At 40.9% G+C, this 16210-nt stretch overlaps 1 protein-coding gene across 7 annotated transcripts in view; it reads right to left on the bottom strand.

Moving 5' to 3' along the window:
* Positions 1-16210, bottom strand: part of TMEM241 (transmembrane protein 241) — a 63025-nt gene that overhangs the window by 13882 nt on the left and 32933 nt on the right. For 6 of the 7 annotated variants that reach the window (XM_055705729.1, XM_055705733.1, XM_055705731.1 and 3 more), the window contains one exon: positions 15436-15529. The exons of the other annotated variant lie outside the window; for it this stretch is intronic. In XM_055705729.1, coding sequence (XP_055561704.1) covers positions 15436-15529 — 94 coding nt within the window. The remainder of the gene's footprint in view (positions 1-15435; positions 15530-16210) is intronic. 7 annotated transcript variants of the gene reach the window in all.

Below are 16210 nucleotides of genomic sequence, written 5' to 3'. Positions count from 1 at the left end.
ATTTAAGGCAACCAAACATTGCTAAGTGGGTAACTTCTCTGCACCTTTGCAAGAATACTTCGATTCTGAGAGATCCAGCAGCTACAGAAACAGATGCACAAGGCATTGCCTAGGATAGCCCAATACATGGAAGAACACTGAGGGACCTGGATCTCTGCTGGTTAAACCCTGACTAAAGTGGTCCAGCGTGTACTGACAAGCCTTTTTGAAGCAACCCAGCCTTGAGAGAAGATCTTCATGGGGCAGGTGCTGACTGTGAAGTTTCACAAGCTGCAGAAAGTCAGCAGCGCACAATGAAAGGCACCAATGATCACCAGTAAGCTCACAGATTGTGGAAGGGTGGTACCGTCACTGGAAACCTGCTATAAGTCGGCAGCAAAAATTCCTGCTAAAAATTACAAACATTGTACACATCCTCCCTCACAGGAAAGACAGGACAGGACTAAAACTAAATTCAGGTACACCCAGATTCCTTGCAAACTGGGTGGGGAAGACATGGAGAAAAAACAAGAATATACTCTTTTTCTCCCATGGTCTACAATCAAAATAAAGCGCTGTTAACAGCTGCAGATACTGTGCACAGGAGGTCTCTTCCATCCTGCTCAGTATCTGAACGAATCATGCACACAGAACCAGACCAAAATTAAACTAGCATTAACTGTTTAATTTCAGGTCAGCTTTGGGGATGATCTACCACAAAAAGAAAAACTTCCCCGGAAGCTTTTAAGCACACTGCCTATTGCAATGAGAAGGCTTTCTGTGCAGTCTGGATCAATTCTAGAAGCTCAAAAGCGTCTTGTAAACCATCTTCAAAGTGCCAAAGCCAATCTCTGGTTAAAAGTGATACAGCAAATGCAGGCAAAATTCCTCCAACCAACTGTCCTGGAAAGTCTCTTTCCCCTAGATGCTGATTCAGTTGCATTAATCAACATTAATCAACAACCTGTCAGTTTTCAATTTTGTTCTGAGGGTCTGTTGTTACCAACTGAAAGACAACACAGAATCTGCTGTTTAACCTAATGGCTTCAGGTGATAATGCAGCTCCCTGAAGGAGCTCTACTAATAAATCCACCAAGAAGGAAGGATTTTAAGCAGACACACAGCTTTTCCCAAAGAAAAGTAATGAAGCTTTAGCCTTGAACCACCAAAACAATGGCTCTTCCCAAAAGAAACAGCAATACCATAATCCTGCCTGAAAAGCTGAGCAGCCCAAATATGGGAAAGAAACAATCCAAAGTGAAATACGATGGAGAAAGAGGGAAAGCAAAACAGGTTTCATTTGCAATCTGCTCATTAGTTTGAAGGTAACTTGAGCATGTCTACTGCATTCCCCTCACAGCCTGACCAAAGTGCAGACCTGCCCTAAGGGTTTTCATTCCCTGACAGACTTAACTGGAGACTGTCAGTCTATGAAATCAGTAAACAGTGCAATGAGCTTGTGCATTGCAGCATACTTAGGTCCACATTGATCATAGGTGGACTCTGCTCAGCTCTCCTGAAGGAAGAAAACCCTTTAACCCTCCCCAATGCACATGTTGTTACTTAAAGGATAGCCTGGTGATGCTGGCACCATGGCAACAGTGGCACTATGGCAACAGTGACAGCATCAGCAACTTCATGATCCACACAGCTTTGATCCAGCCACGCAGAAGTTTTACCAGCTGCTGTAAATGTCTTTGAGATCCTTTATTTCATATTTGCCTAAATGCCTGCACAGATCTCCAGCTTCCCTAAAGCAGATTTTTATCACAGGACATTTTGGTCCCTCTCTTCTGCTCGTTCCTTATATTTTATTCCTCTATTTTTTAAGCATTATTAAAACAATAATGGTAAATAGTTTGGGTAGGTCTCTTCTCCCAGGTAACAAGTGACAGGACAAGAGGAAACAGCCTCAAGTTGCACCAGGGGAGGTTTAGACTGGAGGTTATGAAAAATCTCTTCACTGAAAGGGTGGTCAAGCATTAGAAGAGGCTGCCCAGGCAGGCAGTGGAATCACCATCCCTGGAGGTGTTTAAAAAACATGTAGATGGGGTGCCTAGGGACATGGTGTAGTGGTGGACTTGGCAGACCTGGGTTAGACCTAATGATCTTAACGGTCTTTTCCAACATAAATGATTCTAAATTCTAGGGGTTCTTTAAGAACACAATTACTTCTGTGTATTGTGACACAAAAGCTGCCAGTGTTTAAACATGCCTTAGCAGTAACAGTCATATGCCTAATGATACTCATAAAACTTGATAAGATAACAATAAATGAAAAACTTCTAGTGCAAATGAATCTATCTGGTTTCATAGCAAATAACTTCTGACCCATCTTAAAATCATCTACACGTTGTGCTTAAAACATAAAACATACTAAAAAAATGAGGGAGAGGGTAGATCAAATGACAAACACAATTAGCAACCTGCCCTCTAAAATGTTTTCAGAACAGAAGCAGTATAAATGCTCACCTCTAGCAAATTCATCAGAAATTTTAAGGTGGTTGGTTTTTTTACCTTATCAGTGCTCAAACCAATATCTGTATTACGGAGGAGTACTTCTATTTATCAGCTTTTCAATTGCTATAAGAAAGGAGATTTCTTAATTATCTCTCATATGCATTTAAGAAGGCAGATAATCCTCTGCATTTCTATGGTTAAATACTTGTATGCAGCTCCATTATTTAGAGAATAAGGTATCCATCTTCTACTTTCTATTGCATTTATGAAGATTCTTGTCAGTGCTGCTTTTCATACGTTCTTTTAGTTTCCAGGATACAATGACCAATACAACCAAGATGCTGATCCTGGGAGGGCAAGACTGAAGCAACAGGTGGTTGTATCAGCTTCCTTAAAGTCATTCAGCATCTTGTCTGATCACATTAATACACTGTCAAGGATTAATGTGCAATCCTTTCAGATTAATAGGCTACAGTAACTATTTTTCTAACCCAGAGCATCATGTGAATGCCAAAATAATAGCTGAATTGTGGTTGAATTCAGCATGCTTTTATTCCTCATAAGACAAAGGTAGCCAGGCTATTGTTCCTGCACTGTATGCATCTCATTAGCAGTTTGGCTGCAGGAGAAAATGAGCGATTAGGGGATATTGAAGCTGCGGTTACTAGGTCATTCTGGGACCCAGCTGTGTGCCCAGCCCCACCCTGCAATGGAGAAAAGGCTCAGAAAAGTCCAACTGCCTCTTGCCTCTGAATCACTTCTGGAGAATCCTCAGCCTTCACCTCTTTAAGGTATGTGGCACCTGTTTTACAGCTTTCAGCTATACGAGTATTTAATGCACGTAGCTAATGGATGTCCTTTCTGATTCTTGGCAATACCTTAATTTCCTTGCTTCTGCACTGTCCCTTTCTGTTTTTTAAACCTTATAAGAGCCACCACAAAGAAAGGTACAGTAACAGTCTATGTTGCAGAGACACCTTCCAATGGTTAAGTATAGAAAGTAAAGGATATGCGGGTTACTGATTGTGATAAACAGGATTTGTGTAAGAAATTTCTCCTCTAATGAGAAACAGGATATCATGGTCATATTTACAATAGTTAGATATGAACAAGACAAGACTCTTTTCAGAAAGGCCTAAATCTATAAATGAATAAACATATATCTATCTATATATATTCACACATAAACACATACTATATATAGTATAGAAATGATATATAAACATACATCACTGATGAGACAGAATTGAACTATTACAAGCACATTATAATTTTGCTTTCCTACAAAAAGTGAAAGATATCCTGAGACACTGTAAAGAAAACCAAAACTCTTTGCCCCTTGTAAAACACTAGGATCGGGTTGAAAATTATGGTAACTATTTCTTTTTGAACATCAAGTAGCCACTCCACCCTACCTTCACTCAAACATAAACATCAGACTTTCTGTCATCATGAAGAGAAAACCAAAACAAGAAGTATTTGCCCTCTGCTACTGGAGATAATGGCCAAAACATAAATTTCCCTTTCTCGTGGCTAATGAGGACTTCCTATGGCCAATGGTGGCACTTCACCAGCTAACTTCAGCCTATAGAGTGGTTATAGTACAGAATTCAATTTTAACAGTACCTCTGTTCATATTTAAATGTTTCTTTTAAATGTGACCACTGAAAATATAAACTAGATACTGTTACTACTCCCAGTGTTCAGTTCTGTATAAGGAGACAAAGGGAAAACCCTGCACAATCCATGTATGTTCCTCCTGAAGCATGTTTGCTGATATGGAAACACTATCAATCATGACTAAAACAGGTGTGTGTACATGCACCAGACTAAGAGCATCTGTTTGGGTCAGTTCTGAAAATGAGAGGCACAATCCATGCAGCTGAAGCTTTGTCAAGGAAGGACAACAAAAGTCATTTAACAAGGGATAGAAGGCTTCTTTAGGCCAAATAACTTTTTCTTTGACTTTGCCAAAAAGTGCTTTGCTCATTCTTGCTGCTACAAGACTGTCAACTGATGCATGTATATTTGACCAAAAGCTGAAACATATTTGTATTTCCAGGTTACACCAAACTTAATAGCCAACACCTCCCATTTCCTGTAAATGCTTTGTGCATTATAATGCTTACTGTACTTTTCCTCTGTTGTTTCAGCCTGTCAAGGAGTCTCTTTTCCTTATATTCTGACCCAGAATTACACTGCTCCTGCCATTTAGTCTCTCCCCTGAAACCTCTGAGCTCAGAAGTTGGCAGGGCAATGAGATTCATCATCTTGTTCTTATTTTATGAATTATTGAATATTTGTGTAATGGAGTAAGCATTGCAATGGCAACGACAAAGGCAGTGAAGTGTTTTTACCTATTAGGATCACAGACACCAGCTGGAGTGGACCAAGGGTTTGTTTAATCAAGTATTGGTTGACCAGAGAATTCAGGAGAATTTATGATCATCCCCTAATGCAGCAAGTCTGCAGTCGATGTGCACATCAGAGAAAAAGAGGGATTTGCATGTTGACCTTGGCTGATACAAAACTTACATCCTGTGACATGCAGTTTATTAATCTTTCCACTTCTGTCCTAGAAAGATTTCCACATCATGTCTGCTTCTGCTGAAATTCTAGCGACTCAGTCACTGAAAGCTTTTGAGCAGATCTGAACCTGTAAAAACCATACACCTCTCTTCATTTTTACTCAATCAATTGTCTCAGTATGACCTTCTGTTTGATACCCTGAATTTTCCTGGTCAGTAATATGGTATACTGTGTTAAAGAATTATTTTTTCTATCCCATTTGAAAAGTATTGCTTTTCATTTTTGGGGAGCAGCCAGCTGTTCCAACACTCTGCTGCTGAAAAATACCGCAATAAAATACACTTCATCTTATGTTAAGCTCCACATGAGCTAGCCTTTTGGCATTCCAAGTTACTCTTCACCTCATCTAACCCTTACAAGATCATGAAATAGAGATTACCATAAAGAGACAGAAAAGGCTGATAACCCAGTTAAGAAGACCACACTTTTCACTGTCACACTTAAGCAGTGAATTTAACAGGCTAACTGACAGTTTGCTATGTATATCTGGCACAAAAGGAGTTGGCTCCTTGGGAAAGACCAAGCTCAGGTTCTGTCTACGTCTATCTTACTCCCAAGTGCTAGATGCCAGCGGGTGGGCCAGTAGCCAGATCAGGCAGGAACTGTTACTGTAATTGCCTTGCAGTATCAGGACCTCTGACTAAAGGCGAAAGAGAAGGAATTCCAAACTTCTCATAGGTGGATCATGACCTCCCATAGCAGTGGCTCAGTGGTGACTCACCTGGCATCCAGGGAAGAAAAAAAAAAAAAAAAAAAAAAAAAAAAAAAAGGCTGGCTCCAGCAGGCAGAGTGTAAAGTTCCTGGCAACTGCGGTCCATGAAGAAAAGGAAAATTGACTTGAGGCAGAACACATTAGCACTGTGGTGGAAGACAGTATTTTTAAGAACAGACCCCTTAAGTAGCTGTGATAATTCTTCAACGTTTAGCTACTTTGTGTGCACCACTTCATAAATTTTACCAAAGACCAAATTAACCAGGCTGATCCTTTCAATCCCTGTCAGTTTCTTCTCTCTCAAAGCACAAGAGAACATAGTTCAAGGAACCATGACTTCTGAAAGAGAGCTTCAGCAGTGAGGCGACTAAGGCAAAAAACTGGGGCCAAAGGCAGGTATGTTACAGGCTACATCAATGAGTTTCCATGCGTCACAAGAACTGAATGTCTTTTGAAAAGTCACGTGCTTAAGTGTTGCCCTATACCAGATAACAACATCACAAAGCAGACCAGAAGACTGACAGCAAAAAATATACCCTGAGCAACCTAGGAAGCCAACAGTGAACATTTCCACATAGACACCAGGTAGGTGAACACCAGCCCAGCTGTGTACTCTGAAGCCACCTCCACAACTGGCTCAAACGACCCAGATGGGGACTGGCCCATTGTGCCAAGACTGATGATATCTGGAATACCTTGCTGTAGAGGAGGGTGCTGGGTAGGATGCTGCACATGTTCTCAGTGACTGCTCTTTCCATGCTAGATTACCTGAAGGTCTCACGCTGAACACTGCAGGTTGAGGCCATTATCATTCAAGACCTGTGCATTTTTTGAGTGCAACTTCAAACCTCTTCTTGCCCCCAGAACAGATCCTATGCATGCTATTTATTTATACATGGAATGGACAAGTGTTGCTGATAGGGTTCAAGGACATTGTCAGAACCAATGAGGATGCCTGCCTTAAGGGAAATATTTTAGTAAAAAGCAATATAACGCATTTTTCCATTGTTAAAATCTATAGAAACATGTGAAGTGCTTACGTTCCTTGTCAGTATTATCGGATGTAAAACATTTTTCTGTCATGACTACTCAGAACTCTGTGGAGGATATCACTAGTACCAAAAATAGCATAGGAAACTTAGGGATGCGTAATCAAGTATTTTTTAAAAATCTGTTAGCAAAAATAGCAAGTTTCCATCAACCTCTCTCCTGCAGTTGGTATTTCTGTGCATGTATAAAGTCCGTTTCCTATTGTATTTCCCATCTCATGACTCCTTTGGGAAAACCTAATTCATAAACAAACAATTCCCAGACCAGATAACTAAATCTCCCTGCTGACCCCGTTCCGTACAACCTAACAATAATAACAGAGACTGGATTGCCATTCTCTGCTGTGTTTATGCTGTTTTAGTAATGATGTAATGGAAAGAAATTAACATGCTATTATTATTATTATTATTATGCTAAGGACTGCAAGGAAGAATTGGTATTATTTAAGATTTTATTTTTCCATTCAAAAACAAAAGCCTTTCCAGGGCTTTATAACCATTCACTATTACAAAAGGTCAAAATATTCCATCAGAAACCTTAAAAAACATGATACTTGAAAAAATGTTTTTTAAAACATGACCACAGCTAATCCATTTTGAGCAATGCCTTTTATAAGCAATGTCACAAGGTTACACACTTGGCCCTGTGGGCCTCAGCAGGCCCTGCGTGTCTCATGCGTGGGAAGTTGGCGACAGAAGTGACTATAGTTGACTATAGTCTTTGGCCTCCCGTTCCCTCAGAAAGGGTGGGGAAGTCTCTGCAAGAAGTCCCATTCCCTTCTCCCCTCTTAGGACAACCATCCATAGTAACACACATGGAGAGAAAACTGGACTCTGCACTCTTCCTGCTAGCCACGGATAGGATGAGGACAGTTCAGTCACCTGAGACTAACTGATGCCTACGGGATTCCCTGAGCACCATGTATTTCAGGGACAGGACACAAGCCATTCAGTCTGTCTCCCCCACAGCCCTATGGCTGTTTGCTGACTTTTGTTGAAAGTCAATATCTAATCCTTAAACAGGTGTACAGAGCGGGAATGAGAAATGAACACACCTGAGATTTTGCAAAAATTGGTTCTGAGTTGGGGAGGGACAGGAAGAGGAAGACCCAGAGACCTGTTTGAGACAGCAGCAGCTCTCTAACATGAGACCTTTCTGAAGAGAGCAACCTGGTGGGTGACATCAAGTGCCTATCAGAGAGGTCAACGATCAGGTTCAAGATTTGTGAGGCTGCCTGGAGACATTTCATCCATGAACGTTTTTAAGAATCAAAAAGGCAGCTAGCGATCCCGATCCTGAAAAGAACAGGGAACCGGCAAGGGAGAAGAATGTGGCTATTTTTGCTCATTTTTGGAAGCCTAGCCTTAGCTAGCTTTCAAACCTTCTACATTAGTATGTTATACAGTGCACAGTTCTCCCATATAATTTTGGCATTTATATTAGTACATTGGCAATGGAAACAATTTCCGAAACAGTTGTCATTCTTTTGTCTTCTCTTTGTCAGATTTACGATTCATGTCCCAGCCTCAGCTCTCCATATGTAAGTAACACCAGGAGACCAAACACAAACATGGGAGATCAGGAATCTGTTATGCAAAGGAACTAATGAACCTGCATCTTCTGCAGTTCAAAATTCTGTTGATTTGACAAAACCTATTTTTAAATTGGCATTTTTCTACTGTCAAGTATATAGAGACGGTTTGTCAAAGGTAGGGGTGAAAAAATACCTTCCAAAGACATACTGCAAGCTAGTGGTTCTGCTGTTAGCTTTATGTTGAAAAGAATGAAAATACCAAATGTACATGATGCACTTCAAATGGATATCATGATGGATAAAAAGAAACAAACAAACTCAGAGCATCTCTCAGGGCTCAATCTATGAATTAATGTCTGCTCAGACTGGATTTATTATATTGAGCACAGATGAGTTGTCCTGCAATACTACCCCGAAGTCATAACACGTAACTTTATGTACTTATTTGTGTGATCATGTCCTGCCCAAAAGCTGTCTAACTGCCATTTTCAGTGGATACACAACTGCAGCCCCACACAACACCTCTTAATGTACATATTAAAATTTGCCACTACCTGAAGGTTTAAAATCTCTGACATTTCTCAGCTATTCTTACAAGACAGCTTCCTTAAATTGCATTAGTGCCCCAGGGAGCCTGTGCCACTTAGCTTAGCAGTTGTGTAGCACACAAAGGAGTTGTTAGGGAGACTTCTTCCCAACGGTTATATGGTATAATTAGTGTTGGATGCTACCATGTAACTATCAAGCTGTCTCCATGGAAACCACCCAAACCCCTATACTTTTAAGGTTTCAGCAACTGGTCTTTTTTATAGACCCTGAAGATGCAGTTAAGAGCACACTGATTGCCTTATGTGCTCGTCAAGCTCAGCTGAGACACATTTTCTTTTCTAAGATATTTGCATAGTCTCCATGGTGACTCTCAGGAATCAAATGTATGTGTCAAGAATGAATGTACATATTTCACACAGTGAGAACCAACCACAAATCAATAAGGATTTTTACCATTTTTAATTATCTTTATGCATATGTGTGTGCATATCTGCATGCATAAGAGTACACAAGGCGCGCAGAAGGAAGAAGCTCACTCCTACTCTTCTGAACCCCTTCCTGGCATACTTGAAGGCTTTAGGGTCACAGAAACTCCCTCTCTCAGATTAGGGGTGCACATCAAACCACACTGGTGCCACGGACAGCACCTACCAGCAGAGTCCAGCCAGGCCTAGCACACAACTCCCCCTCTTTCCCAGGGCTTTGGCTTGTGGCTGCACAATTTTTCCAGGTTGGGTGAGCAGAGATGTTGAGACAGCCTTGCATGCAGCGCAGGATCTTTGCCGAATGAAAACACACTGTGTTTATGGAACTCCAGTGGGAGTATATGACATTTTTGCTTTAAGCTTTATGAGGTCCAAGCCAAGAAAGCAATGTGATTTTCAGCCAAGAGTCTCAAAGTCACTTTTGCCTAAGCACAGCAGCAGGCAAAGACCCTACTTCAGTCTACAATATAACCAAGTGGGCAAGTGCCAGATAACCAAACACATTCTTGTTCTGGTTATGATACACGTATAACATTTTAAAACAGATTTTTTAATCCAGAATCCTCTCCCATTAAGGCAGAGATGAACAAGGAGAGCCATTTGCTTCAGAAGCTGCCAATGGCAGGGCTCTTTTAGAGTGGCACTTGTTTCTGCAAGTAAATAGCCCTCAGAAGAAGAAAGGAACTGACATTCTGGACCAGAATATTTTATAGCACTTGCATGCTCAGCAGCAACGGAAGAGGAACTGAAAGATATACAAATAGGAGTGCATGTTTTAGCAGAGGCTTTAAGACTGCAAAAATGTGGAAAAGCATGAATTTGTTTTATTTTGCTTGGTTGGTTTTCCCCTGGAATTAAAGCAAACAAAATTCTCACGTGAACTGCTATCTGTGAAAGAGAGGTACAGTGAGCATAACCAGGCTAGGAGCCCCAGAAGACTTGCAGTTGTGGCCTCTCCATATTATGAAAACCAGGAAGAAGATAATTTCTGCTTTAATAAAAAACATCAGTACTTTTCCAATCTTTAAGAGGGATATAATCCATTTTTTTGTGCTGACATGAAGATGAATCTAGTCTATCCGTTCTCTTCAAGACACCAGGGGGACCAAAGAAGCAGATACACAGACACAAAATAAAAAATCAAAGACTACAGGAGGCGTTCTGAATAGCTGTTACATATTTTGAGGGAAGATTAAAACTGCTGGAGTGTAAGTACAGTGGGCTACAGTTAGTTTCACAGGACCCATGGATAAAATACTCTTTCAGACAGTCCTGCAAAGTTACTTTCACCATGTCTGGCAGTCAGCATTAAACATAGGGAGACCTGGGGCAAACACTTCTGAAGTTAACAAATGAGGAACCAAAGCAGCTGTCAGCAGATGCTTTTATGTATCAGGGAGCCTCCAACACTGTTCAGATACACCAGGGATTACACAATGGTGCATGGGATGGCCACACAGAAAAGAACTGCGTACTCCTGGTGAGATCTATCTAAATTTTCTTCCAACTAATGCATATGAAAACAATGGTTTACAACCATGATGGTGAAATAAACAACTGTATTTCAGTTATCCAACTTCATTTCTTCAGATGAGGGAGGAAGAAAGAGGGAATCCAAAATCCACTGACCTTCCCATCTATTCTTCCTTTTTTATAACAAGCTGTCTCCATAGGTTCATGTTTGAAACAAGCTGAATTCCCTACAAGTTTATTGGGATAACACAAAACATGATGTGGGAATATGAGTTTTTAAGTAACCAGTATCTTCCTGAAGAAAGTTCTGAAATATCATTTTTCCCTTCTATTCATGACTTAAATTATTTCTGCTGCTTAACTTCTAGAGACTCTAACAGGTTTCATCATCAGATAGATTGGCAGCCTTAATCTAAACAAACTCACTGACAGCGCTGTTTGAGCTCATTAGCGTTCTCACCAGATGCTTCTGTCTGTATATATAAGCATCTCCAGTTTTTCTTTCCAGTACATGACCCATGATACTAGCATAGCTTTCAAATTAAAACAAGAAATCTCAGTACAGCTTCAAATCCTTGCTCTTCTGGGGATTAAATCTGTGCAAGGCTATGACGAAGCATTCCATATTTCTTGGGCTTCTTAAGAGCATTTTTTTGTTGTTGTTTTACAGATCACTTTAGTGACTTTTTGGCATTTCTCACGAATCCATACAGATATGACTAACACACACACTATTTGCTTTCACAGCAATAGTGCAGCGAGCATTTGTCACTATAAATATCACACAGGACTATACACACAGATGAAACATGTGCTTCGTCTGTCTCTGCACAAAGCAATGCTTTGACATGAAAGCTGTCAGAAATCATTATGGGGAGGAATTTTAAAACCTCATACATTGATTAAGTTACCGCAGCCAAAGTAAGTATCATAAAAACAAGTTACGACCCAGCTCCAGTTTTTAAGTGAATGAAAAATTAGAGGGCAGGGAGGCCAAATATGTGGGCTTCATAAAGAATTCTCCTTGAATCTGGAAAGCAGGCCATATCAGATCTCATGGTTAGTTTATTGGTCTCTTGGCACTTAACAAGAAATGAAGCGGTGGCAACAATCTCAGCCCCAGCTCATCAGTCACATAGGTACAAAGCATCCAAATGGAAAACAGATTTTCTGATTCTCTGCACCTCCCTAGAGGCTTGGGTTGCTGTCGGAGGACTACAGCATTCTCCTTTCTTGGCTCATTTGCAAGATAAACATACTCTGGCCTCAAATGCTGCTCCTTTCCAACTGCTGGTGAAAACTCCAGTCAGTCTGAGAGATTAAGAGGATGATCTAGGGCACTACTCAATCCAAGAAAAATGCTCATGTGGGAACTCAAAGCTGTTGTTGTGACCAGAGGGTTTTTTTCCACTGGATCTCATTCTGTAAGTCCAGATTCAAATACTTCCTATCTTTATTCTTTATCCACATTAACTTCCTTTCTTCTTCTTCTTTTTTTTTTTTTTTAAAAAAAAAAAAAGGGAGTCACACAGATTTTTAGAGTAGTAGTTAAATACTGCTTTTCTGCACTTATGATGACTTAATATGTGATTGAGATAGCCTTCACACCCAGGCAATGCCAGTCTAGATCAGTATGGAGTTTTAACACTTCCAAACACCTGCAGGAAGTAGCGTAAGTGATCAGATAGAAAGGACTCTTCTTAACTACCCCATACATAAATTTATAGTTCCTTATAATTACAAGATATGTTGTGAGAATTTTATAGGAGCTGGTTGATCAGCCCCTACCCTTGTAGGCAAGCTCCAGTTCAGCTCTTGCTTTCTGCCTATCTGTGTCTGTCTCTGCAGTCTCTTTTGATCTCTGTTCTAAAACTGATGTATAGTGTTTCTGAATCTTTGAAGTATTCACTGACTTCTAACCCAAAATCAGCTGCATTTCAGCACTTGGAGAAGCAGTTCCTCCATGCTCCTCATGCTGCCTCAGATGGGCATGACTGAGCCCTAAAATCATTCTTACAGCAAGCTTTAAAACACTAGTGAAAGACATTAGGGAAACAGCTAGTTTTGATAAAATTATTAGTGCTACAGACAGACCTCATGTCCTTATTACTCATTCCCCTCTTTGAACGCAAGACATATAATTTGAGCACTGGGTTAGAAGCTACAACAGGAAAAGGACTAATTTGCCCTGTTACAAAAACCTTCCTAAGCAAGATAATTACACCATGCACATGAACAAACACAGACTTTTAAGGCTGAAGAACAGATTAAATTATCACAGTGACAGGGACAAATTTTCAGTTGCTATAAAGGCACATAATTTCATTGACAACAGTGGCTAGAACAAACTTTGTCTAACTTATGTCTGGAGTTGGCCAAACCCCCACAAATCTAGAAACCCTTGGACTTTGGTAAAGCTTTGATCCAGTCCAGACTTTGTGGCTCTGATCCACCTCAGCTGGGAAGGACCCAAATCTGCTTAAAATAGATTTCACAACACATCTTTGCCTGCATTTTTTTCCGATAAGTCATAAATACCACACGTAGAACCATTTCTCCTCATTCACAACACCTACCAGCAGAGCCAGCTATTCCCATCTCCAACCCAGAATGTTAAAAAAGAAAAAAAGAAAGAGGCAAGAGCAAGCTTTAATCACTTGACTTGCTACCAAGGAGCAAGAAGAAAGCTAAGGTACTAAAATCTGCACAGTCAGAATATTTGGAAGAAATTCAAACTGCTGAGAAACTCTATGTGACTTGTACTGTCTGGAACAGCTTGCAAAGCACAAGACCAGCCATATCACTCCCTTCTTGTTATCCCCAGAAAAAACGAAGACTCATTTGACTACAGTTTCTAAATAAGCATATTAGGCAAATCTACGTGGGTTTCTTTTTTTCTTGCAAGTTTCATTCACTGTCGTAGGAAAGCTGTGATCACAAACTGCATAGGAAGGTTGTGGTTTTCAGATGACCTGACTGAGGGTGAGGAAAGTAAAATCTAATCAGGGAAAAGGAGTTTGGCAAGCTCTCCTGACTGCATTTACCACTGATAATTTAACAAATGAGCTGTTAATAACTTAAATCAAATACAGCCAGACCCTAGATCCACTGATCATAGGATAATTCCAGTAGGAGGGGACCTCACGAGGTCAGACTGGGTTGCCCAGGGCTTTGTCCAGTTGGGTCTTGAAAACCTTCAAAGACAGTCTTTGTGCCCCTGCCTAACTTGTCCTCAGGGTTAAGAAGCTTTTCCTTACACCCAATCTGAACGTCTTATCTTACATGCACACACCAACACACCACTGTGAATAGGCTGGGTCTGTCTTCTTGGTAATTTCTCCATAGCTACTGGGTGGCTGCTGCTTGTTATGTGCTCCCAAAGCTGTCTCTCTTCCAGGCTGAACAAGCCTGGTCCAGCAGCTGTTCCTCACAAGGCAAATGCTTCAGTCCCCTGACTTTCTTGCCAGCCTTCTGCCAAACTTGCTCCAGTTTATCAATGTCTTCCCTGTACTAAGGAGCCTAAACCAACGTTCCCTATTCCAGATGTGGTCTAACAAGTGCTGAGTAGGGGAGCATGATCACTTTCACAAATTTACTGCCTATGCTACTATTAGTACAGCCTAGGATACTTTTGGACTTCTTGGCTGCCAGGGCACACTGCTGGCTCATGTTTGCTTTGCTGTCTATCAAAATCCCCAGGTCCTTTTGTGCAGAGCTGCTTCCCAGCCATCCAGTCCCCAGCCTGTATTATTTATTGCCAGGGCTCTTCCTTCTCATGTGCAGGGCTTCACATCTGTCCTTGCTGAATTTTGTAAGATTTCTGTTGGCCCATTCCTCCAGCCTGTCCAGGTCCCTCTGGAAGGCAACCCTGTTCTTTAGCATTCTTGACTGGTCTTCCCAGTTGGGCATCCTTTGCAAACGTGAGTACACTCTAGTCATTAAAGATGTTAAACAGGATGGGCCCCAGGACAAACCCCTGTGCTACTCCAGTTGTCACAAGCCTCCAGTTAGAACAGGAATCATTAACCTCTACATTTTGAGCCTGATCGTCCAAGCATTTTTTCACCCATCTAACTGTTTGTCCATCCAGACTGTAACAGTCTAATTTGGATATAAGAACAGAGTGGGAGATACGATCAAAAGTGTTGTTAATGTCAAGGAAATTGACATCCACCGCTCTCCCCTGTAATGATAATGGTGGGAGTTCTAGTACTGAACTTCGGGGAACTAGTTTTAACTCTTGGCTCTGGGAAGACACACTGGAAACAGCTGGTGCACAGACTCTCAGAAGGAATATTCTTCTCCAAAACTTTCTTTGGAAAGTACAGATTTGTATTACTGGGATTGAATAGGCCAAATCCTTAGCTGAAATAATCTGCCCAGTTCCATTAAATTCAGTCTACATACAGTATTTGATCTTAGCTAATGATCCTAGCTTATTATGCACTGATATTTGTTGCCTCAACCCCATGTACAGGTTGCATAGACAGGCCCTAGGAGTGTCAAATAGGAATAGCGAGGGAAACTAGAGAGGTGTAGAAATTCCTCGGTTTGCCTGGGAGAAGCACAGATCCACTGTGTTCCTGTGACAGTCTTTCTCTTACCTTTGCAAGAAAACTCCATGCTGCATATTGCCCTGATGTTGTGCTGCTTTTTAGCTTCACTGTGTGCAACATCAGAAAGAATCCCAACAGTCCACTGCAAGGGATGGGGAAAGCTTGTTAATAAAGGCTCTTAATTTCAACTAAGCAACCTCAAAGGCATCTTGGTTTTCCTAATGCAGAACTGCAGCATTAATCCCATTTGGAGAAAGGTGAGTGGTGGACAAAGAGCTTACGTTACGTCTAGTACATCTCGGGTTTTGTTCAGTCAGTGACTAGAGTCTGAGTAATGTAAGTCTGACGCCCTCATGGCTGGTCTCTAATGCACTTGCATAATCAGAAAAGCAGAGATTATTAGAAACATGAGGTGAAATATTAACTTCAAGCATTGAAATGGCTCTGAATAAAGGTAATGCTAATTTCAACAGGAGCCACACATGTTCGGCAACTAACTCACTTCAACCTCCACAGAGCCTTGAACTGAAAAAAATAACCATGGGGAAGTTTCTGCCTGAAGCTTTCAAGCTGTTTAAACTTCATGAAGCCTAAATTCCAACTGGGAAGTCAAATACATCTCTATACCAAATAGACAGATGACTCAGTAATGCTGGGAACAGAAGACTCCAAAGATCTCTGCTATTAAGGGAATTTTGATTTTTGAGTCATATAGGAAAGTAGTCCCCAGTACTCCTGTAGCCAAGACTACTCTTAAGGAAACTGTTCCACATCTCACTGGACCTCACAGAGCTTATAAGTTTTAGCTCTGGATTTTGTTTCA

Source organism: Falco cherrug, chromosome 3 (genome assembly GCF_023634085.1).
Source record: "Falco cherrug isolate bFalChe1 chromosome 3, bFalChe1.pri, whole genome shotgun sequence".
Classification (NCBI taxonomy): Eukaryota; Metazoa; Chordata; class Aves; order Falconiformes; family Falconidae; genus Falco; species Falco cherrug.
This window is presented reverse-complemented; position numbering and strand designations above follow the sequence as displayed.